At 41.8% G+C, this 23,533-nt stretch overlaps 2 protein-coding genes across 6 annotated transcripts in view; one reads left to right on the forward strand and one right to left on the reverse strand.

Moving 5' to 3' along the window:
• Window positions 1-2,773, reverse strand: part of fbxo16 (F-box protein 16) — a 77,201-nt gene extending 74,428 nt beyond the window's left edge. Inside the window, exon 1 of one of the 2 annotated variants that reach the window (XM_078541953.1) lies at window positions 2,684-2,773. The gene's annotated coding sequence lies outside the window, so the exon portion shown is untranslated. Of the gene's footprint in view, window positions 1-2,578 lie in introns of both variants that reach the window. The other variant, XM_078541952.1, reaches the window with a different exon arrangement.
• Window positions 2,774-2,896: 123 nt separating this feature from the next.
• The window catches only part of LOC144680695 (frizzled-3), a 135,727-nt gene continuing 115,090 nt past the window's right edge, over window positions 2,897-23,533 (forward strand). The window contains exons 1-3 of one of the 4 annotated variants that reach the window (XM_078541945.1): window positions 2,897-2,983; window positions 11,594-11,740; window positions 13,068-13,641. In XM_078541945.1, coding sequence (XP_078398071.1) covers window positions 13,447-13,641 — 195 coding nt within the window. In that variant the 5' untranslated portion in view covers window positions 2,897-2,983; window positions 11,594-11,740; window positions 13,068-13,446. Of the gene's footprint in view, window positions 3,104-11,593; window positions 11,741-13,067; window positions 13,642-23,533 lie in introns of those variants that run through there. The other 3 variants (XM_078541944.1, XM_078541943.1, XM_078541946.1) reach the window with 3 other exon arrangements.

Raw genomic sequence — 23,533 nt, forward strand, 5'->3', positions numbered from 1 at the left:
TCTTTTTGGAGATGGTTATTACCTGGCACTTGCCACTTCTCAGCCTAAGCATCATCTGCTTTTTCATGGCTGGATTGTCAATAGGTACACAATGGCTCCATTAAGAGCGTGAGATGATGTTAATTAAGTTAGCATTTCTCCAACCTGCATTTTCCATCCACTGCTCCAAACAACCAATGCCAGTGCTGAAGGCCTGTCATAAACTCACTTCCTGGTCACTGGCAGTTAATTTTGTAAAGTTGTGTTTAGCTGGTTTAGGATTACAATGTGTTGAGATTTATGTTGGCTTTTTGATTTGCTTTGATTGGATTTCATTTGGCATGTGGATTTTATTTGTCAATTTTCCAGGTAATGTTTGCAATTTAGTATTGTTTCAATTTCTTCCATTCATCACCTCCTATTATCGACTCTCAGTTCAAACACTCCATCACGGAGGTAGGTTGGCTGTTTCTGTTCTTAGAGAGCTGGAGCTCTGGAAGGAGCAAGAGGTAGATTGTAGATGAGGCCTTGGTTTAACAAGTTTGAAAGAGAACAATCCCGAAAGTGTAGCACTCCCTCAATACTGCACTAAATTGCCAGCCAAGTTTATGAGCTGAAATCTCAAGTGTGATCCATGACCTTTGTTAACCTGTCCTGCCACCTTCAAAGTTTTGTGCACAAGCATCCCCAGGTCATTCTCTTCTTGCACACCCTTTAAAATTGTATTATTTAGCCTGTATTGTCTCTTCTCATTCACCTATTAAAATGTGTCTCCTCACACTTTGCTGTCAGCCTGTCTATGTCCTCTGGAATAAAAGCAAAAAACTGCAGATGCTGGAAATCCAAAACAAAAATAAAAATAAAAATACCTGGAAAAACTCAGCAGGTCTGGCAACATCTGCGGAGAGGAACACAGTTAACATTTTGAGTCCGTATGACTCTTCAACAGAACTAAGTAAAAATAGAAGAGAGGTGAAATATAAGCTGGTATGGGGGGGGTGGGGGGGGGGACAAGTAGAGCTGGATAGAGGGCCAGTGATAGGTGGAGATTGCCAAAAGATGTCATAGACAAAAGGGACAAAGAGGCGTTGAAGGTGGTGATGTTATCTAAGGAATGTGCTAATTAAGGGTAGAAAGCAGGACGAGCAAGGTACAGATAGCCCAATGGGGGTGGGGTGAAGGAATCAAAATAGGCTTATATAGAAAAATCTATATAAATTATTGGAAAAAAGGGGGGGGGGATCGGAAAGGGGGTGGGGATGGAGGAGAGAGATCATGATCTAAAATTGTTGAACTGAGTATTCAGTCCGGAAGGCTGTAAAGTGCCTAGTCGGAAGATGAGGTGCTGTTCCTCCAGTTTGTGTTGAGCTTCACTGGAGCAATGCGGCAGGCCAAGGACAAACATGTGGGCATGAGAGCAGGGTGGAGTGTTGAAATGGCAAGCGACAGGGAGGTCTGGGTCATGCTTGCGGACAGACCGAAGGTGTTCTGCAAAGCGGTCACCCAGTCTGTGTTTGGTCTCTCCAATGTAGAGGAAACCCTGCTCTCATACCCACATGTCTGTCCTTGGCCTGCTGCATTGCTCCAGTGAAGCTCAACGCAAACTGGAGGAACAGCACCTCATCTTCCGACTAGGCACTTTACAGCCTTCCGGACTGAATACTCAGTTCAACAATTTTAGATCATGATCTCTCTCCTCCATCCCCACCCCCTTTCCGATCCCCCCCCCCTTTTTTCCAATAATTTATATAGATTTTTCTTTTCCCACCTATTTCCATTATTTATAAATGTATTTCCATCCATTGTTTTATCTCTACCTTTTAGCCTATTTTGATTCCTTCACCCCACCCCCACTAGGGCTATCTGTACCTTGCTTGTCCTGCTTTCTACCCTTAATTAGCACATTCCTTAGATAACATCACCACCTTCAACGCCTCTTTGTCCCTTTTATCTATGACATCTTTTGGCAATCTCCACCTATCACTGGCCCTCTATCCAGCTCTACTTGTCCCACCCCACCCTCCCACCCAAACCAGTTTATATTTCACCTCTCTTCTATTTTTACTTAGTTCTGTTGAAGAGTCATACGGACTCAAAATGTTAACTGTGTTCCTCTCCGCAGATGCTGCCAGACCTGCTGAGTTTTTCCAGGCATTTTTATTTTTATGTCCTCTTGAAGTTTATCTTCCTCATCATTTACTACACTTCCAGTTTCATGTCATCTGCAAACTACAGGGAACTGACAGAGATAACAAAAGCACAGATGCCACAAATCTGGAATAAAAGCAGAAAATCCTGGAAATACCCAGCCGACCAGTTAACATCTGTTGAACCACCTTACACAGAGGAGTTACTAAGAGGCTGTTTACAGGACAGCTGGTGATGACTGCCCTCAATCCTACCCAAGAGCCAGGACGATTTACCGTGAAACGGTCACCAGGGAGACAGGGACTGCAGCCATTGAACCGCTAGAGTATCCATGGCCGGCTGGGTGCGGAGACCCATCGCTACAATGAAGGAAGAGGAGCTTCAGTCAGGTATATAGGGAACAAGTCTCTCCCATCCCTTCCCATCCACGGAGCCGCAGGGCTAGGCCTACATTTAGGGATCTCGGCACGAATGATGGTACCTATTCCATCACTTGGTTACCGCCATGTTGAGCCGCAGCTTACTTCACGCCATGATTTGCCTGTCGTTTTCTCACCTGCCGTCAGTCAAACAGCAACAGGCGACATCTTTGCCTCCGGTTTGGCCTCTCTCGGTTTCTAAGGTAACAGCCTCCCCCCCCCCCCCCGCGGGCTGGTCGGCTGACCAATAGAATCTGTATCCTAAGGTCATGGGAGAAGAGGCGGAGGAACGCGTTTCCCAGGTAACCAGCATCGCCGCTCCCCATTCGCCGCATCCTTTAAACCAATCAGGCCTCGTGTCGGAGCCGTGGTGCTGGTGGTGGTTTTGACGGTGGTGCGAGCGAGTAGTCGGGATGAAGATCGGCGATTTGTGAATGGTGAGAGGCGAAATGGTGGCGGTTACGGTTGCGGCTGTAGCAGCGACCGTGATGGGGGTGGGGAAAAGGAAAGTTACGCAGTTGTTGTAACATTTTTTTTCCGGAGCAACAGATTCTCAGGTATAGCCGTAGCGGTTAACGGTTGGGTAGCGCCGCCGCGATGCTGCGGCTCTAACACCGGTTCTGTTACTGTCTCCCGGTTCTTGGCGGCCTCCTCCTCGCCTCCCTCGCCCAACACGCTCACTGTGCGTGTGTTTTGAGCCGAGAATGGCTGGTGTTGCCTTTTAATCCCTCAGTTAATTTATGTGCTGAGTTTGCAGTGGACGACACTTCGATCTGCTTCGTTTTAATACAAAGCGCAGTCTGGGTTTCGTTCGTTGTGCGTATACCCAAGCTATATGTTACCTACATTTTTTCTTATTTTGCAAGATTATCCTACTGTTTTTTTCTCTTTCATTCCAAAATGTCCGTACATTTGCTTTTTCACTTTATTTTAAAAATTAAGTAACAATACTGGAGATGTGACAGCGATGTAGCCATACCTGTAGCTGAGTATATGTCAAGGTAATATATCTGTTCTATCAATCTTTTTTTACATTAAAAAAATTGTTTACATGAAGATTATTTGATTGGGCAGAGGCCAATGGGGTAAAGAAATGGGAGGTAAGTAAACAGAATGAATGGCATTGAATCAGCACCAGGAGATACGGACAGTATCTGAGTAATGGCAGCTGATCTCGTTTTCAAACTTTGAAATAAGATAAAGCAATAAAAATAACGATTATTGCAATGTTTGGCTAAATGGCTGGAATAGTGGTACATAAAAATACATAGGTTATGCTAAAACTGGTCAGGTCCTTAATAAAAAATTATTTTTGATCACCGTGTCAAAAAAGGCTCAGCCTGGATTTCACGGCCCCTCCCGCTCCGCGGGATATTACAGTCCTGTCAAACTGGATGGTGATTTAAATGCTGGGGGGGGGGGGGGGGGAGGAGAGACACGCTGCGGCAGAGCCGAAAAAGCCTGGCCAAGGTTTATAAGGTTGGCAAAGAGAGAAACAAGACTCATCCCAAGTGTAAGAGGGATCAGATATGATCAATTCCACTGACTTGTGGTTTTTCACAAAGAAATGAGTGATATTTCACATTAGGATCCCCAAAATATTCAAAACTCAATATCCTGTGTAATGATGAAAGGAAGTTTAATTATTCAATCGCTATAAAGCAGTAGCCCCATCTGCAAGGAAATATTAGTGAACCTTCCCATTTATAATTTAGAAGGGAGGATCTTCAGTGGGAACTTTGAATACATACAATAATTTTTATTGATAACCTTAACCTAGATGAGGTGAGAGTAACTGTCCTTGACATCAAGAAAACATTTGACCAAGTGTGGCATCGGAGAGCCCTAGCAAATGTGGAATCAATGGAAGCTTGGGTTGGGGGGGGGGTGGTTTTGGGGGGGTGGGGGGGGGGGCGGGGGGGGCGTTGGGGGTGGGGGGGGGGCGGGGTGGAGACTACACCGTTTGGAGTCATATCTAGCACAAAGGGATAGTTGTAGTTGGTAGAGTTCAGTCGTCTCGGTCCCAGAACATCGCTGCAGGTGTTCCTCAGGGTAGTGTCCTAGATCCAACCGTTCTCAGCTGCTTCATCAAGGACCTTCTCTCCATCATAAGGTCAAAAACGGGAATGTTTAATGTTCAGCACCATTCGCAACTCTTCAGATGCTAAAGCAGTCTGTGTCCACATACAGCAAGACCTGGACAACATTCAGGCTTGGGCTGATAAGTGGCAAGTCACATTCGTATCACACAAGTGCCAGGCAATGACCACCTCCAACAAGAGAGAATCTAATCATTTCCTCTTGATAGTCAATAGCATTACCATCACTGAATCGCCCACTATCAACATCCTGGGGGTTACCATTGACCAAAAACTGAACTGGACCAGCCATATAAATACTGTGGCTATAAGAGCAGGTCAGAGGCTGGAAATTCTGTGGCAAGTAACTCACCACCTGACTCCCCAAAGCCTGACCACCAGCTACAAGGCACAAGTGAGAAATGTGATGCAATACTCTCCCCTTGCCTTGATGATTGCAGCTCCAACAACACCTGAGAAGCTTGACACCATCCAGGACAAATAAGTCTGCTTGGTTGGCACCACCGCCTTAAACATTCACTCCCTACAACACTAATGCACAGTGGCAGCAATGTGTACCATCTGCAAGATGCCCTGCAGCAATTTGCAAAGGCTCCTTTGACAGTATCTTCCAAACCTGTGACCTCTGCCACTTAGAAGATCAAGGGCAGCAGATGCATGGGAGCTCCACCACCTGCAAGTCCCCCTCCAAGCCTCTCACCATCCTGACTTGGAACTATATCGCCGTTCCTTCACTAATGTTGGGTCAAAATCACAACAGCATTGTGGGTGTTCCTGTACCACATGGACTGCAGCAGTTCAAGAAGGCAGCTCACCATGACCTTCTGAAGGGCAATTAGGGGTGGACACTGAATGCTGGTCTAGTCAGCAACGCCCACTTCCTGTGAAAGATTCTGAGAAGGTTCGAATCCTGCCCATGGCAAATGGTGGAATTTTACTTCAATAAAAATCTGGAATTAAAAGCCTAATGATGATCATGAAAACATTGTCGATTGTCATAAAAAACCCATCTGGTTCACTAATGTCCTTTAGGGAAGGAAATCTGCTGTCCTTACCTGGTCTGGCCAACATGTGACTCCAGATCCTCAATAATATGGTTGACTCTTAAATGCCCTCTAAACAAGGGCAGTTAGGGATGGGCAATAAATTCTGGCCAAGCCAGCGATGCCCACATCCCATGAATGAATAAAAACCAATACATTTTTAAAAATGCTGCAAATATAAGATTAACCAACGTAAATGAAAACCAATAAGAAATACCTTGAATGTCAGCAAAAACTTCTTTGAAAGATTTTTGTTATATTTTGTAAATGGAAGCAAATGAATTTGGACTATTCATAATACAGTGAAATAGTGTAATGACAGAGTTATGTAGATCTGGGCCAGATTTGGTTAAAATTGTAAACAAAACTTTATGGAGAGCTTTGCTCAGTAGACAAAAAGCTCTGAAATGAACTGGGTGAGAGCAGAAGTAAAAATATTCGGGACATTTAAAAAGTAGTTGGATGTCATATTGGGAGAGTAAGGTTATTGAGGTGGGAGATGTTCTTTAATGGGCTCAATAGCCCTTTATTTTTTTCACTAACCTTGTATATTAGAAACCTGAGCTTCAATGGGGAATGTTTTTTTCAACTTTTAACTTTGCTTCATGCAAGATAGTGACAGTCCAGAGAGACTGTTAAGCCAATTTAAACTGGTCCATCAAGAGTACACCCAGGTCCACTTCAAGGTATTTACCTTTTTTAAATGATTCCTGGTTACGGTCTATAAATATACATGGGTTTCTAATGCTTTCCTCGTAGGAATAGGCCGCTTAGCCCCTTGAGCCTGTTCTGCCACTCAGTGAGATCCCAACTGGTCTGTGACAGAACTCCTCACAATCGCTTAATATCTTTGGGTAACAAAAATCTTTCACCCCAGATTTAAAATTAACAGTTGACCTAGCATCAACTGCTGTTTGCAGAAGAGTTTGAAACGTCTTCTGCCCTTTGCCTATATGTGTTTTCTAACTTGAAATCCTCCTCTTGTCTTCGCCATTGTTGTCAAATCCATTGGGCTTTGTGTGCTAATAAGAAATCCATGAAAGGATACTTACATTTGTGGATGTTGGATCCTAATCCCCTTTCTTTGAAGTTTCCATATCTGTGGCAGTGCTGAGTGGGAAGAACAAAGAGAATATAGCCAGCTTGCCAATTTACAGAATAAAATGTAGTAGCTAAGAACCCTTACAATGCTTCTGGAGATTCTTGGTTACCTCTCAATATTTAGGTTAACCAAAACAACTTTGTGATTTCTGCTTTAGGTTCCTATTGAATGTTCCCAAGTCAGGCTCAAACCACAACAAGGCACAGTAGGACTTGCCACTCTACAGTTCAATTGTGCCTTCATTCCCAAAGTGAAGATCGACCTGAATGGCACCAGTGTTTTTGTGGTTAATTAATTCAGTAATTGTTACTAAATGTTTACTAAATCAGTAATTATTATGGAATCTGAGTGAGTTTGCCAATCAGTGCTGAATTGTAGGCAATTTTGCCCTGAGTTCCATTAGCGCAATCGTCTAGGGTTAAGCGCTACTTGTGTATATGCAACATTTTAAGTCCCTAGACTTTCCTCTCAGCAGGTTTGAGTTCTAGAATTGCAAGTTCAGCGTGCCACTAATAAAGATAATAGACTGTATTCTTGTTCCTCGTCTGTGTGATGTCCTTTGCCAACAATATCCCTAAGCTTGGGTTCAGCCTTCACATGTCTGTGGGTATGGTAGCCCACTGGGTATGGTTCTAGCAATTTAGAGATCATGAGCCAGAATCTCTCCATAGCAATTTGTGAAACTGAATTCAATAAAAATGTGGGCTATGACCAGCAAAAGTGACTGTGCAAGTTGCCACTCCTACACAATCTGGTCTGTATGTGACTCCATTCTCACAAGGTTGACTCCACAGTGCAACTTGTGATAAGCAATAAATGCTGCTTTGCCAGTGTCACCACAACCAAAGAATAAAATACTGCTCAAGTTAACCTACTTTCTAATTCAGTTACTGCTTTTTATTCTACTGCTTTCTCTAACTGTTGGGCATCAAGTCTTGAATAAAGAAGAACTTTTTACAGATTAATAGTCATCAAAATGATGCCATTATGTTTGGCTGCCATCACAAAATTTGCAACTTCTAAAATTGCTCAGGCTGAACTCAACAATGTTTATTCTTGGTGTCCTACTAAGCTTCGAACCCAATCAATTCCATCACAAGGACCATGTGCTTCCGTCCCCAAATATTACAGTATCTGTTTCTACTCTGACCCTATCTATCCACACGACCATTGAAAATTTTATTCATGCTTTTGTTACCTATAAGTTGATCCAATTGCCCATCAACCAAGCTCCACCCCATATAAACTTCAACTGTAAGAACTCCACCAGCTCAACCTGGTCTGGAATTAAACCCTGCTGTTATTATTACTCAAATTCTCAGCAATCTCCATTTATGAACTATCTCTTGTGATTGACTTAAATTTTAATTTTCATTAACAAATGATTCCATGGTGCCCTCATGAGAATGGTGAGCAGCATGGCACAGAGGATGCAGAGAAGACCTGAGATGGAGGAAATTCACAAAAATGGGTTTACTATAGTTTAACTTATTCTGGAACCGTTTTTAAAGCCAATTTGTAATGCAGTGCTGTATTACTGATATTCCTTGCGGATAAAGCTGTGGCTGATAATATAACATGATTAGTTTTGAAGATATCCCATTTATCGTGGCAAAGAGGTTTAGGAAGGATCTGTTCTACTCATTCACATACATGGTGTTTGCAAACACAGTCTGTAGCTGTTAATTCAGAATTGAATAAAGGAGCATAAAATGGGAATGATTAAAAATTGGATTATTTAATTTGTAAATTAATCAATGTTTAATTAAGAGTAGAATTTAGAAGGTATGGGATTTTTGGTACCTCAGAGTTGTGAGCATTAATTCCCATCCAATGTTAATTGTTTTCTAAAATAAAAACAGAAAATGCTGGAAAAACTCAGCAGGTCTGGCAGCATCAGTGGAGAGAGAAACAGAGTTAACATTTCGAGTCATATGACTCAGAGCTAATTGTGTGCTATTTAGCTGCTGTATTATAGTTGGAGCAATAGAATTGTTGCTCCTTGCCATTGTATTGATTGGCAGATAGGAAAAAAAGAAAATCTTTTTTTTTACAGCGCCTTTCATTGCCTTAGATGCCTCAAAGTGCTTTTCAGCTAATTGTGTATTTTTGAAATGTAATCACTGTAATGTCGGAAACGTGGCAATCTATTTGCATACATTCAACTCCCTCGAGCAGTAACGTGATAATGATCAGATGATATGTTTTTGTGAGAATTGAAGGATAAATATTGACCAGGGCACCAAGGATAACTCCTCTCCTGGCGAACAATCGCATGCTGCACCTCATCCATGGGTGTGTGCAACTCTTTGTTATGACTCTTAACTAGCCATATCAAGCTTATTACTGAGACTGTCCAATACCACTGCTGAGGGATTTTCCATGCTGCCTGTACTCCGGTCCCTCACTGATGAAATCTTTGCTTGTACTTTTGTCACCTTGGCACTGAAGTTGTCCAAGATTTTCCCATTTCTACTCTAGACAAACTCCCAACTTATGCAGAACTTCCCATTTGAATTCTACCCCATGTAAACCTAATTCATGTATCAGCCCAGCTTCACCAGGCTCTGCTAGTTGCTTGTACTCCAGTGTATTGATTTTAGGATCTTTGGCTCCATGCCACTTTTAGCACCTCCATGTGTCCTGTTCTCCATCTCGTACTGTCTCCCTTCTGAGCCTTGACTGTTGTCAATAACAGGAATTTCAACAGTTGTTCCTCCGCACTCTGGAATTCCCATCCTAAATCCCTCTACCCAGGTATATTTCTTCCCATAGTATATTCTGTTTGAAATGAGAATTTATTAATTAATTGCCAGAAGTAGAAACTTATAAACCTTGCTAAATGGGTCCTGGTCTGTTGCAGATTGGGGAGGGAGAAGGGTGTGCCTGCCATTTTACTGCAGTTCAGTTTTTAAATTAGATTGCACTTGAATATTTTCTTTGCACTCTTTGTTAAGTTATTGAAGTTATTTTTAAATAGCAATCACCCGACTGCCAGGGAATGACTTTCAAATGGCCAGGTAATGAGATTCCTGCCACTCAAAGTGGAGCATGCATGTTACAGAGAGACCTTTAAAAAACGGCTGATGGGAAGGCACATTGAATTGTGAGTGGAGAGTGAAAGATCTAGACAAACGCCTGCATACTGTAACTTGATAACTGTGTAATCATAACCAAGATTGCGAAGCAGGTTCATTTATATGCTGAAGAGAAAGCTGTCAAATTCTTTTTTGAGTTGTAATCCAAAATGCACTAGTTCTTTGGTTGGAAAGTAGAGTTTGCTCTCTCCCAAAATTATTGTTTTAATTTTTAAGTCCAACTACATATTCTGTTATCAGTTTTTTGTTCTCAGTTTTTAAAAGCTGCCATGCTGCGTAGGGAAAATGTGTCCATATGAATTAGGAGCAGGAGTAGGCCATTTAGCGCCTCGAGCCTTCTCCGCCATTCAGTAAGATCACAGCTGATCTAATTGTGGCCTCAATTTCACATTCCGCCTACCTCTGATAACTTTTGCTAGTCAAGAATCTATTTACCTCTGCCTTAAAAATATTCATTGACCCTGCTTTCACCACTGTCTGGGGAAGAGTGTTCCAAAGATTCATAACCCTCTGAGAAAAAAATTCTTCTAATCTCGGTATTAAATGGGAGACTCATTATTTTTAAACTGTCCCCTAGTTCTAGTCTCGCCCACAAGGGGAAACATCCTTTCAGCATCCATCCTGTCAATAAAATCACCTCTCAATCTTCTAAACTCCAATGGATACAGGCCCAGCCTGTCCAACCTTTACTGTTAAGATGACCCCCCCAAATCCCAGGTATCAGTCGAGTGAATCTTCTCTGAACTGCTCCTAACGCATTTATATCCATCCTTAAATAAGGAGACCAAAACTGTACACAGTACTCTTGATATGGTTTCACCAATACCGTGGACAACTGTAGCAACATATTCCTACTTTTATATTCCATTCCCTTTGAAATGAATGACAACATTCCATTTGCATTCCTAATCACTTGCTGTACCCAACACTGATAACACTGTATACTGTATGAGTTAAAAGTTTATTTTGGGTTATGCTAGTTATGTGAAAAAAGGAAACAAAAATTTTATTTATATATAGCATCATTCACAACTTCAGTATGTTCCAGAGCACTTTACAGCTAATGAATTACTTTTGAAGTGTAGTAATTGTTGTTATGTAGGTAACCCATAGCCAATTTGTGCATGGCAAGCTTCCAAAAACAGTAATGTGATAATGACCAGATAATCTCTTTTTTTAAATGATTTTTATTGAGGAATAAATATTTGCAAGGGCTTTGGGGTGGGGAATTCCCAGCTCCTATTTGAGAAAGATAATGCCGTGGGATCTTTTAGGTTGAACTGAGACAGAGCAGACAGGGCCTCTGTTTAACATCTCATCTAAAAGATGGCACCTCTGACAGTGCAGCATTCCCTTACTTCTGCACTGGAGCAGATCTTTGTGCTCAAGTCTCTGGATTGGGAATTGAACTCAGTCTTTCGGTTCAGAGGCAAGGGTGGTAGCAACTGAACCATGGCTGACATTTAATTCACATCCAGTGCTTCAGTGTCAAATTGATATATTTATTCAAGCACCACGAGATGTGAAAATGAGCACAGGCATGGTCTTATTAGTTGCAGTCAATCCTGATGTGCAGGTCGGCTGTTTGTGAGTTACCTCTCTTAATACCTAATCTTAGAAATAAATCTAACCTGAAACATTAGCCCCATTTCTATCTCCACAGATGTCTGCCAGACCTGCTAAGCATTTTCTGTTTTTGTTTCAGATTTCCATCATCCACAGTATTTTGCTTTTGTACAAGGTTACTGGGAACCTGTATTATTAAGAAGTGACTATTGGTACACAGTATAAAACAGTCTGCATTTTGCCTTTGCAGTTGCTTCAGGAAGACTTCATATACATCATGCTGCAGGTATGCCCGCTGCTGCCCTCGCATCTCCAGAAAGCTCGTTAATATGCCTGCATTGTCTGACTCTGTTTCATAACAGCTTAGCTACAGTGCAAAGTAGTCTGGATTACTGACGGGGCCTTTACCATGTTGCTCTGTACTGTCTGAAATAGGACCCTTCATAGAGTTAGTGATCATAGCTTTGAGACAACTGACCAATGTGCGAATGCTTCATTGGTGTCTTAGGGCATTTGGGATCTGTCAGAGTAGGCATGGCAGAGATACAGTTAAAAGCCACTTTATCAACTGCACTCCTCTAATATAATAGACGTATGGATTCCCCATGTTTGGCTGCGGTTCATAGTAGAAATGTACAGAGAGCTAATAGCTTTTAAACCATCACAAAAAATTCAGTCGATTGTGCCTGCATATTAAGGGAATCGACATTAAGGTAGCAAACGAAGAAAACCCGTCCCCTGTGTTTTAACAATGCATCAATTGAGTCTCTTCACAGTGGAGCTCAGCAAATCCTACATCTGGCTATAAAAATGAAAGTGAGTGTCTTCTCTGAAGAGCAGTGAAAATAGACAATGTAAAAGCGTAAATATTTTAATGGGCTTCTGCAAAGAGTCTTACAGAGTACATGATGTGCAGTGGTTTTGTAATGGGGTCATGGTACCAGTTATAAATGTGTTCCTCAAAGGTTTAATGCATTTTTTACATACATATGTATGTCATTTCATTGTCACCACTACAAAAGAGTGTGTCCTTTCATTGTTGGACTCTGTATCAAGTAAAGAGAAAGTGTAGAAAGATGTGTATCAAAGGTTGATTTTTTAAAAAATCCTGACTTTTCAAGGTCTGGACAGGAACTTGATTTTACTGTTTGCTCATGCCTGTACAATGGGATGTTCATAGCACAAAAATGTATAAAAACATATTTGGCTCTGTTTATCTGAACCAGTTAATTCGATCATTGGCCTTTGCTGATCCTAGTATGACAGCATGATCCCTATGGCTGGCCGATCCTAGTATGACAGCAGGGTCCTTATGGTTGGCTTTATCAGCACGGGTTTCTGTTTGCAATTGTCATTCAGAAACTCCTGCTTAAGGTGTGCGTTTGGGTATGTTGGGTGCAGACAGGATTTGACTCTTTCATATTGTCCTTCCCCATTTCAAATAACCTGTCAGCAGTCACCAAAGATGCTTGCACAAGAAGACTGGTCGCTTGTGTTGGGTACCAGAGGGTGACTAACACATGTAGAACCATAACAACAGAAAGGGGCAGATGTTGATTATAAGCAGGGCATGAAACACCTCTAGTAACTTCTGTTTGTATGGTTGTTTATAGGTCACAAGAATACCCTTGATTTGGGGAGAGAACCTTCTGGACTAGAATGGGAACCATTGCTTGGGAATGTGGCTAAGTAACAGAGTCACATGGAAATTCACCAGACAACAAAAGAAAGCAGTTGACTGCCAGAACCTAATTTTAATGGCCTGTTAAGGAAACAAAATTATTTTATGTAAAAGAGAAAAATGATGAGTACTGCACTGATGAGTTCCAGATACCCATGACTGAAAGAGAGGCCTGAACAAGTTTGTGTTCGTGAATGGTGGTTTGAGCAAGCAAACAAAGAAGATTAAAAAAGCAAACATTCAATTAGTGAACCTGTTTTTCTTCCTTCATTTAGCAAGAAAAGGAGTTTTTAGTGTTGAACGCTGCAGTTATGGCTGTGACTGTCAGGGAGATGTTATGGACATTTTATGCATTGTCTGCATTTCTGGGACACGTTAGTGGCCACAGTATGTTTGCCTGTGAACCAATTTCCTTGAGAATGTGCCATGATCTGCCTTACAATATGACATTTATGCCAAATCTTCTGAATCACTACGACCAGCAGACTGCAGCCCTGGCTATGGAGGTAAGCTGACTTTCTATCTTTGCTGTTGCAGCATTACGAGCTATGTATTTTTAAAAAAAAACCCTTCTCTCCTCTTAATTTTATAACCTAGCTGAGACCAGATTGTCCTAACTTTGGCACTCTGGATATGAGGTCATGAGTCGCTTAGATAAGCCGTGGACATTTTTCCCCCTCTGTGCTTCTTCCCTGTCAATAGATGTTAGCTGTTCATTACCTGCTGCCGACGTGATTGTTGAAATTTATCACAGAATTTTAAGCACAATGTTTTTGTGTTAAGTTCCTGCAATGATATGTTTCTGTATTGCAAAGTAAAAAAAAAAATTGTAAATGTATGCTATCCTCAAGGTAAAAGTTGTCTTATTGGCACCTTATAATCTTACTGTTGAGAGTAGAATTTCTATAGGCCCCTTCCAATATCCTGCTAACACTCCAGAAATCCTGGAAAAACAGTATAAACAGCTGAATTTACGAAGATGGAGATCAGGAGAAATTAGAATTTGAAGTTTTGGGGTCTGGGATCCAATCTTTACGTCAGGAGGACATCAGTGATGAGTGAGCAGGATAGGTTACAAGCAGCTAAGTTTTTGATGAGCTTAAGTTTAGGGAGGGTGCAAAATTGGAGATCAGCCAGGAGAAGGCTGGAGGTGATAAAGGCTTGCATAAGTGGTTTCAGCAGCAGATGAATTGAGGCAGGGATGGAGGTGGTTGATTGAATGGTGCTGTAAATAGTTGGTGTTTAAGGTGAAGAGGATATGGGGTCAGAAGCTAAGCTTGGGGTCAAATATTGAGTAGAGGTTTCAACAGCTTGGGACAGTGGCATGGGCTGAAATTATTGACAAGGGTACAGAGTTTGTGGCATGGGTTGATAGCTAAGTTAGTGAAGTAAAGCAGTAGTATTTACTGCTAACATATTTCTGCAACTGTGGAACTGTAAAACTTGTATGAAGTTCTGAAAATATTCCTTTATTACCATTCGTTTTCTTTGAACTAAAATCAGCTACTGAGATTTCCTGTGCAGTGGCACAATGCATTTGTATATGGTGTAGAGTTCATTGGGTCACTCTGCAATTTATCCTGGAGGGAGTTCCCTATCTCAGCCAAGTCTTCTGAAAGAAATGTTGAAGTAAAATGAGGGAAAACCAAAAGTGCAGATGAAGTGAACTATTATATTTTCTGTGCTTTGAAGTTGACGGTAGTACACTTGCATTGGTGAAGATCTGGCTCAATTCTAGAACAGAACAGAAACAAAGAATTTTCATGATGAGAATTCAAAGTAAATTTTAAGGCAAAGTTGAACAACAAGAATTGCAAATGGTGGAAATGTAAGTCAAAAACAGAAAATGCCAGAAATACACAGATCATCAATCAATATTTGAAAAAGAGCCAAATGTTAATGTTCCCTGTTGGCACTTTTGATCCCATCATTTGATGAGAGGTCCAACCTAAAGACATTTCTCTCTTACATCAGTCGTCGTCTTATCGTGTCCAGGGACAGTCTATACATGACCCAGCCGGAACTGGACACGTTTTTGCGCCATGTTGTTGAATTCGGCAAGATCTGCAACAGTGCAGGGTTCCTCTAGCGATAGGCATTGCAGGAGATGTTACATAGTCTGTGGTTCAGTTCCACATTCACAAGCTGTCGGGCTGGTTGTATATCCCTATTTGCTTAGTGACACCTTTGAACGACCTACACCAGTCCTAAGTCTGTTAAGGCATTTCCAGGTTGCCCAGTTGCAATTAGCTCCTGGGGGAAGGTTTTCATCTGGTAGAATTTCCATCGCTGGGAGTTTTTCGAGACTGGCGAGCTGGTCTTGCCACAAGGCGATGCGGGCTTCAGATGGGGTTGATTGTAATGGAACAACATTGTTCATGAAGCTCTTCCTTGACTTTAGGCGGCTGGGTGTAGGTGTATGACCATGTAGAGGGTGCCTCTCATCTGATGTTTGATTGAGTCGCTCTTTCTTGCTGGCTAACGTTCTTCTTATATCGGGGGAGCGATACCCACCAGGATATATAGGCTGTTGGTGTTTGTTGGTTTTAAACAACCTGTGATAAGTCAGCAGCTTGCATTCAGAATGGCATCCATCTTCTTAGCATGAGTAGATCTTCCCCATGCAGGGCAGGCGTATTCGGCAGTGGAATAGCAAAGCGCAAGTGCACTGGTTTGCAATGTTTTTGAGCTTGCTCCCCATTTTGTGTTAGTGAGCTTATTCAGGATGTTGTTTCGTGCGCTCACTTTTGCCTTTGTCTTTTCGATGTGGTTCTTGAAGGTGAGGCATCTGTCAAGGGTGACTCCTAAGTAAATAGGGTGCTTGCAATGCATCAGTGTTGCTCCACACCAGGTTACTTTAAGCTGGCATTTGGCTTCACGGTTTCTGAGGTGGAATGCGCAAACTTACATCTTTGATGGGTTTGCGCGAAGGTGGTTTCCTTCATAGTAGGATGTTAGTCCCTCCAAGACCTCAGAAAGCGGTTTCTCCACAGTGTTAAAATCAGTGCTTTGGGCAGTGACACATAAGTCATCAGCATATATAAAATGGTGTGTGACACCACCTATAAGTTGGTCATTCATGTAGATGTTGTATAGCAGCGGTGCAAGCACACTTCCCTGAGGAAGACCATTCTTCTGAATATGCCACCTGCTGCGCTTCCCACCTAGTTCAACATAGAACCGGCGATTCTGAAGCATGCTTTCTAACAGCTCTGTTAAGTGAATATCTTTTGTCACCTCTAGGATCTTGCAGAGGAGACGTCTATGGTTCACTGTATCGTATTCTGCTGACAGGTCTACAAAAACAGCACCTGTTACCATCACTTGCTCAAAACCATCTTCAATATGTTGTGTGAGGTTGAGCAGTTGGCTTGCTGTTGATTTGCTGGGGTGGAAACCTGCTTGCTCTGGAATGATCTTCTCATCTACAGTTGGTGCTATCCTATTGAGTATCAGGCGTTCAAACAGCTTATTGGTGTGGCAAAGCAGTGAAATTGGGCGAAAACTCTTAGGATCTGAGGGATCTTTTCTGGGCTTTAATAGTGCTATTACATGTGCCTTCTGCCAAATATTACATAGCTTGTTGTTGCCAGGCAGTGGTTGAACAATTGTAGGAGCCATTTTTTTGCTTGTCCAAAATGCTTTATCTGCTCCGTTGCTATGTTGTCAAGACCAATTGCTTTCCCGTGTTTTAGACTAGATACACCAGTTTCCAGCTCTTCCTGGCTTCACTGAACCATTCACCATGGGTCATCGCTGTACTTCTTCCTATCTAGTTGTGCTCTTGGTTGTTTTTTGTTGATTTTTCCATTTAGGAGCAACTGGTGTGCAACTTAGTTTGCAGACACATTTGGATGTTGGGCAGCTTTCTTGGGATCGCCTCCAAGTTTGCGTATGAGAGACCATGCCTTCTTGCTGTTTTTTGTAAGATCTGTTGTCTCTATCAAGGTGTCCCAGGTGTTTTGACGCTCTTGAGAGATACTTAACATCACCCTCCCACCGGTAGATGTTGTTTCCTCTGAGAAAGGGTCAGATTCAAACATTGAGACATACTCCCAGTAGAGTTCAGCATTCTCCTTGGGGAGACCAGAGATGTAGTGTGCTCTACAACCTTGGGGGATCTTCCTTCTGGCTGTTTTCTGGACAGCTTTTGCAAACAGGTTGTAGTGCTCAGGTAATGGTTTAATACGTTTAACCTTACGGTCAAGTGCTCGTATGAACCCGTTCCATTCGGCCTTCTTGAAGTTGAAGTGCCTTTTGAATGGTACGACGGTTGGTAACACTGCTGCATTTACCTGGATACCAATAGGACGGTGTTGTGTCTGTGGTATTGGGTCTGTGACAAGCTTCTTGCAGAGGCCAGCGATGTCGTTGCTGACAATGGCAAGATCTGGGTTATAACTACGCTTCCAGCAGGCACTGTGGAAGGAGGCTGGCACTTTAGGTTCGTGGACGAGACTAAACTGGTTAACGTCCATCCATTTTTCGACTGCTTCTCCATCATTGTTAGACTCCTTGTACCCCCATTGGGTACTGTGGCTATTAAAGCCTCCAATGATGATCTGTGGTTTACTGTGCAGGTTGGGTAAAGGGTTAGAGAAGCTGAAATCTGTGCCAGGTGGCTTGTACACTGAGGTCACTACTACTTTGCTCAGCTCTACAGTTAGAATTTCGATGATGTCCTCCTCTGTTTTAGAAGTGGCTTCTACAACTGATCCATCTCTAACAAATATAGCACTGCCATATTGTCGATGAGGTCTTTCAATAACCAGGAACATTCCTGGTATTTTTGGGTGGTTGTTGTCACTTCCTCTATGTGTCTCCTGCAGGCAGAGGACATCACACTGCAACTCATTGCATAATGTAGCGAGGATGTTTTGTTTAGCTACAGAGAACCCTTCAACGTTAGCAGATATAGTAGTCAATGCTGGCCTTGAAAAAGACCCATGTTTCTGACATCGACGACTTCCGTCTTCAGGCATGATGTTGGTACTTGATGAAATCAGCGGTACGAAAATGTTGTATACACTACTTGCTGTGCGTGGTGGTGGTAGAATTGGTTGAAACAGGGCCGCGACATGAACGCTTCTACCTTGGCCCCCTTACATCAGTGAGCAGCTGAAAGAGTATCTATTTCCAGCATTTTTGGTTTCGAGAACAAAATTTGTCTCTCTTGATGGTATCTGTCAAATTTAATTTAAAAACTATGTTTTGTTGTGGCATTTGCTATTCTGTTGCCTCCTAATGGTGTGAATCCTCTGTATGATTGTAAGTTAGACTGTGAAAGGCTAATTAGCCTTTGGCTGTCTTCTGTTGCTAGATTTTTTTTCTCTTCCACTTCTGTCTCCCGTGAGACAAGTTCATCAACTTTTTTTTGCACCTGTGCAGTTGTCGTTTCAATTTACCACGGCTGATTAGGTCCATTCTGAGCCCTGCAGCATTTCTAAAGACATCTTTGCACATTTGAAGGCAGATTGAAGCTGGTATTTTCCTCTAAGCGTATCCCTTTGTGGATTGTGTTCATATTTCTGCATCTTAAGGAAAGTATAGTCTGCTGAAAAAAAAACTTGTGTTGCGCTCATTGAACTGGTGAATGGGAATATCACTAATTCCGCATTTAGTTTTTCTGCTTCAATGTCCTGTGTACCCTCTATTAAACCTGACTTTAAGATTTTTATTCTTTTTTTAAGCTTGTCACAATACCTGTGAATGACCCTTCTCCAACCCGTGGGTCAGACCAATTGTCCCTTGACCTTGTTGCTCTACAGCTGGTTCGTGAGAGCAGACCATTTTATTCTATCCTCTAATTTACTTCTCTCCAGTGAGGTACCTGGCCTCTACTTTGTTGCTTCCTGAGACAGGAATCAATTAATTGACATGCAAGGAATTGCAGGTGTGAACCTTGGGCTGCAGTGGATCGGAACTGTAGCTCATTGTGCTGCCAGCTTTGATCTGGTTTGATATTTTTACATTTTAATGCAGTCAATTAATACTTAATCCATCGTATTCTTCATTCCGGATTTATTTATTCTGCTATGCTGAATGAAACTTTCCCTTTTGAAAGTATGCTATTGTTCTGTGGCAAGCTGTGGCCGAGCGTTGCAGTTAGTTGGAACACTGTGCCCTGGGTTCAAATCCAGTTTCTTGTTGTAAGTGACAGCTAAATCACAGCGTGAGTTAAGGATATGTCATATGTTGTCATGGCTCGGAGCACCTTTGGCCCATGTGCAAGATTTGAAACCAAGCTGTGTAGTGGCTTGGTGGCAAAAAGGAAAAACTTGTAGGGAGGGAGGACCCTGACAACGGGGAACCGTTGCTCAGCTGCCTGGAAAGAATCAGCATGGTAGGAATGTCTCTAACAAATCCTGTAACTAAGGATTGACTGAACATTGAAGTCTGTGACACACAGCAAGCTATCTTCTACTATACTGACAATGAAATGGATGGCACTTGGGATAAGAGCTGTTGGAAGATGTTATTGGGGGTGTGGGGAGGAGGTGAGGAGGTTATGAACATTTGATAATATTGCCAGAGTTCACTGCTGACTCTGCTTGAGTTGCAGAAGGACCAGCAGTTTCTAAGGAAGCTCCACATTAGCTGCTGAAGTTCTGCGCCTCACACCATAAGAATGACTTCACCTCAAAAGCAAGTTGTTGACTGTTAAGTATTTTAGGTTACCCTGAGGATATGAAAGGCACTATATAAATGCTGCTTCTGTTTCTACTTTTGCCTGTTTATTTATTTAACTTCCTAATTTTCTTCATCAGAACTGATATGGCCAATGTTCCACGTAGCTCAGAGTTATACAGCACGGAATAAGGACAGTCGGCTCATGAGGCCTTTATCTGTCAGTTTACAAACCTAGTGACGTTTACATTAGTCATTTTACCAGATGGCAGTGCCCTTTTAATCTGTCGAAGTTGGAAATGTTGACTGTCATCGGAGCTTTTGGTAAACCGTAGTAGCCTTTGGTTAGGGATGTATTTAAACCTAGTCTGCAGTAGTATCCTCTTACCCACTGAGATTGGTGTTACCTAGGAGACCATTAATTTCTAGTAATTAATAAGCAATGCTGATAGCTAAACTATGACAGATGCTCTCTTACTCCCTGGCATCATTAAATGTAATTATTCCAAAAGAAAATGGGAGGAGTGTGTAAATTCTGTGCAGTGAAGCATCAGGGGATTGGTTGAAAGCCAGAAGTGTAAGCGCTCGTAAAGTAATTCATTGTGTATACAGCAGACTGGAGGGGTCAAGGGATGAATATACTGAATAGTGCTTTTGAACATAAACATTTATATTTAGTTCTAGGGAACTTTAATTTCAAAATAACCCTTTTTATTCCCCCAACTGCCCATATTGCGTACTGTTTCCCAGTTGAGAATGGAAATGTGTCTAACTTCTTAAGGCACATAAGGATTCTGCCAATGCCACCGCGTAATATACCACAAGGCCCAGATTGACCAATGAGCTGTTACACTCACCGAATTTCAACTACATTGATTGGCTAATCTTAGATAGAAGCATGAATCCTGCCTTCCTATAGGATAGTGCATTGGTCAGTCAGTATATTGCACTACCAGTTCTCCAGTCGCTGTTTTGGTGATAGAAAATTTTCAGCAGCGATAACCATACATGTTTTTTTTGGTACTTGCCTCTTTCCCTGAACACAACTTTTCACAACCTAAGTAGGCAGCCTCATTCCAAGCCTGTAGTTGGCCATTAGGAGGTACATGTGAATGTTGGCCAGCCTTGGTTATTGCTTACTGAGAGACCAGGGAATTCAGTAGGGAGGCTAATTGACATGGCTCAACATGCACTGGGGCACTGCCTGTTGGGTATCTCCAGAAGACTTGGAGTTAATTCATTAGGCAAAATACAAACAAGTATTTTTGTCACAGAAGTGGATGTGTAATAACTGGGAGTTAGCAGTTTAGGTGTGAAGTTTGTTGCCTATATGTGATATAAATGTGCTGTTACTGTGCAAATCCCTCTGTTCATAGCGTGGATATCTTTAGGCACTTTATACACTGCTCATTAACAGCTTGCCTGATTTTTGTCGAGTTTACTGAGGTTAGGAGCTCAGCAGGGAATAGAAGTCTCTGATTTAATGGGGATCAAATGTGCCAACGTAATGCTTGTACAAGGAATGTGACTAGTAGAGAATAAATATGTTCTGTTGACAGATGGAATACTTCAGAAGCACTAAATTGGCCAAGTGCAGCTGGGGTTTGGAAACAGAAATACTCTGAAGTGGATCAGTGGAGAAATGATCAAGTGATGTACTAAAAAATAATTACACATCCTGTAGAGAGATGTTGACTATTTGGTTGAATACAAAATTATAGAGGAGCAGGTCGAAAAAGAGATTGGGTAGCCAAGAGAAAATGGAATAAAATATGGAAGCAGATATAAAAATTCCACTGTTATATCAAGAGTGGAGTAGAGGTGAAAGTTAATACCCTCTGGGAGTAAACATAATTACATTGTCCTCCCAATTTAAAAAACCCTATGTACCCTAAAATAACAGTACAACAACCATGAATGTTGTGGTAAATTATTCTGTTCATGCATGATTTATGATAGAGCCTTGTCTCAGTAGAGTACTTTTCAATCTCTTTCCTATGATAGGCGTCTGCACATAGCAATACGTATCTTTGTGCATGTACTGGCTACCATGGTCATAGTATTGTTTAACCACATATTGGACAATAAAAGTGTATTTCTGATGATGGAGTATATGTGACCCACTTGCAGGAGTGACTGAGCTCAAGGAGTGATTATGAAAACTAGTGGAGCATTGGTTATCATGAAAGTCAATTTATGAATGTATAAAAACTTTAGAAGCAGGCTAATATAATAGCTTTATATTTGAGAAGGATGAAGAATCCAATCCAAACACGTAAGTTTTGAACCAGATAAAAGCAATAGTGGGCAAAAAGAATACTTTATTATACAGCCCAGTAACACATGACCAACCAGGTTTTAGAAGAAGATCATCATGACTTAAAAACTTTGAAGTTACACGAGGTGATGTAATTTCCTACAATCTAGGTGAATGGTCTTTCAGAAGACTTTCATTCAGACACTGTATCAAAGATGTCTAATTAAACTGACAGCGATGGAATTTTAGGGAGAATATTACATAAATTCCAAAGAAATTACAATGTGGGGACACTATTTAGCTAAACCAATCTGAATTGGTTTTTATTCTACACTGGGTACAGAGTTAGTTAAAAGATAGGAGAGTATTGTCTGCATTGGACAAGTGGCAAAGTAAATTTATTACTGAGTACAGTACAAGGGGTGAAATACGCAACACAACTAAAACAAGTTGAGTACATTTAAGTGTGTGTATATAAGTACGTACTTTAGTAACTGCATTTTTGTGTCCTTAACTCATGTTCCAAGTTTGTAGGAATTTATTCCTCCCTTCTCCAAAGCATTGATTTGAACTGAGGTATTATTCTATATGTACCACTGTGTCCTTGATGGCCTCGCTCAAGTGGCCATTGCTCATATATGAATCAGCATAGTGAGTGGGAAAACTATTCAATATGGGGAGTGTATGGAATGGCATCCAAACCTGGTTATATTGTTATAGCATTAAATTAATATGACTGGAGAGTCCAACTAGCCTCATATTAATCATATAGAAGCAAATCCCTTTTTAACAGGTAGTATTTGCAAATTTAGGGAGGGAAGGAAACAGAGAAGAGCTGTTTTTTTGACGCCGAGATATCAAGCACAACTACGCTAGCATTTTCTTTTTATTTTCTGAATTTTTATGCAGCTCAACCTGCCTTGCCTGTATGAAACCTTGGTGGCCTACATTAGCCCTGACTGAGAAATGCCTTGATTTTAAAACGCTTATCTTTGTTTTCAAATTCCTCCGTGATCTTGCCCCTCCCTACCTCTCTAATTCCCTTCAGCCCCACAATCCCCTGAGTTATCTGTGCTCCTCCAGTTCTGGTCTCTTGAGCATCCCCGGTTTTAATTGCCCCACCATTAGCAGCCATGCCTTCAGCTGCCTAGGCCCTAAACTCTGGAATATCCTTCCTGAACCCCTCCTTTCTCTCTCTCTTTCCTCCTTTAAGACACTCCTTAAAATCCACCTCTTTTTGAAGCTTTAGGTCATTTTTAAAAATTCTTTCATGGGTTGTGTGCATTGCTGGCTGGGCCAGCGTTTATTGCCCATCCCTACTTGCCCTTGAGAAGGTGGTGGTGAGCTGCCTTCTTGAACCGTTGCCGTCTATGTGGTGTACGTACGCTGACAGTGCTGTGAGAGGGAGTTCCAGGATTTTGACCCAGCAACAATGATGGAACCACAATGTAATTCCAAGTCAGAATGGTGTGTGTCTTGGAGGGGAACTTGCAGGCGATGGTGTTCCCATGCAC

This window comes from Cetorhinus maximus, chromosome 5, assembly GCF_964194155.1.
Source record: "Cetorhinus maximus chromosome 5, sCetMax3.hap1.1, whole genome shotgun sequence".
Taxonomy (NCBI): Eukaryota; Metazoa; Chordata; class Chondrichthyes; order Lamniformes; family Cetorhinidae; genus Cetorhinus; species Cetorhinus maximus.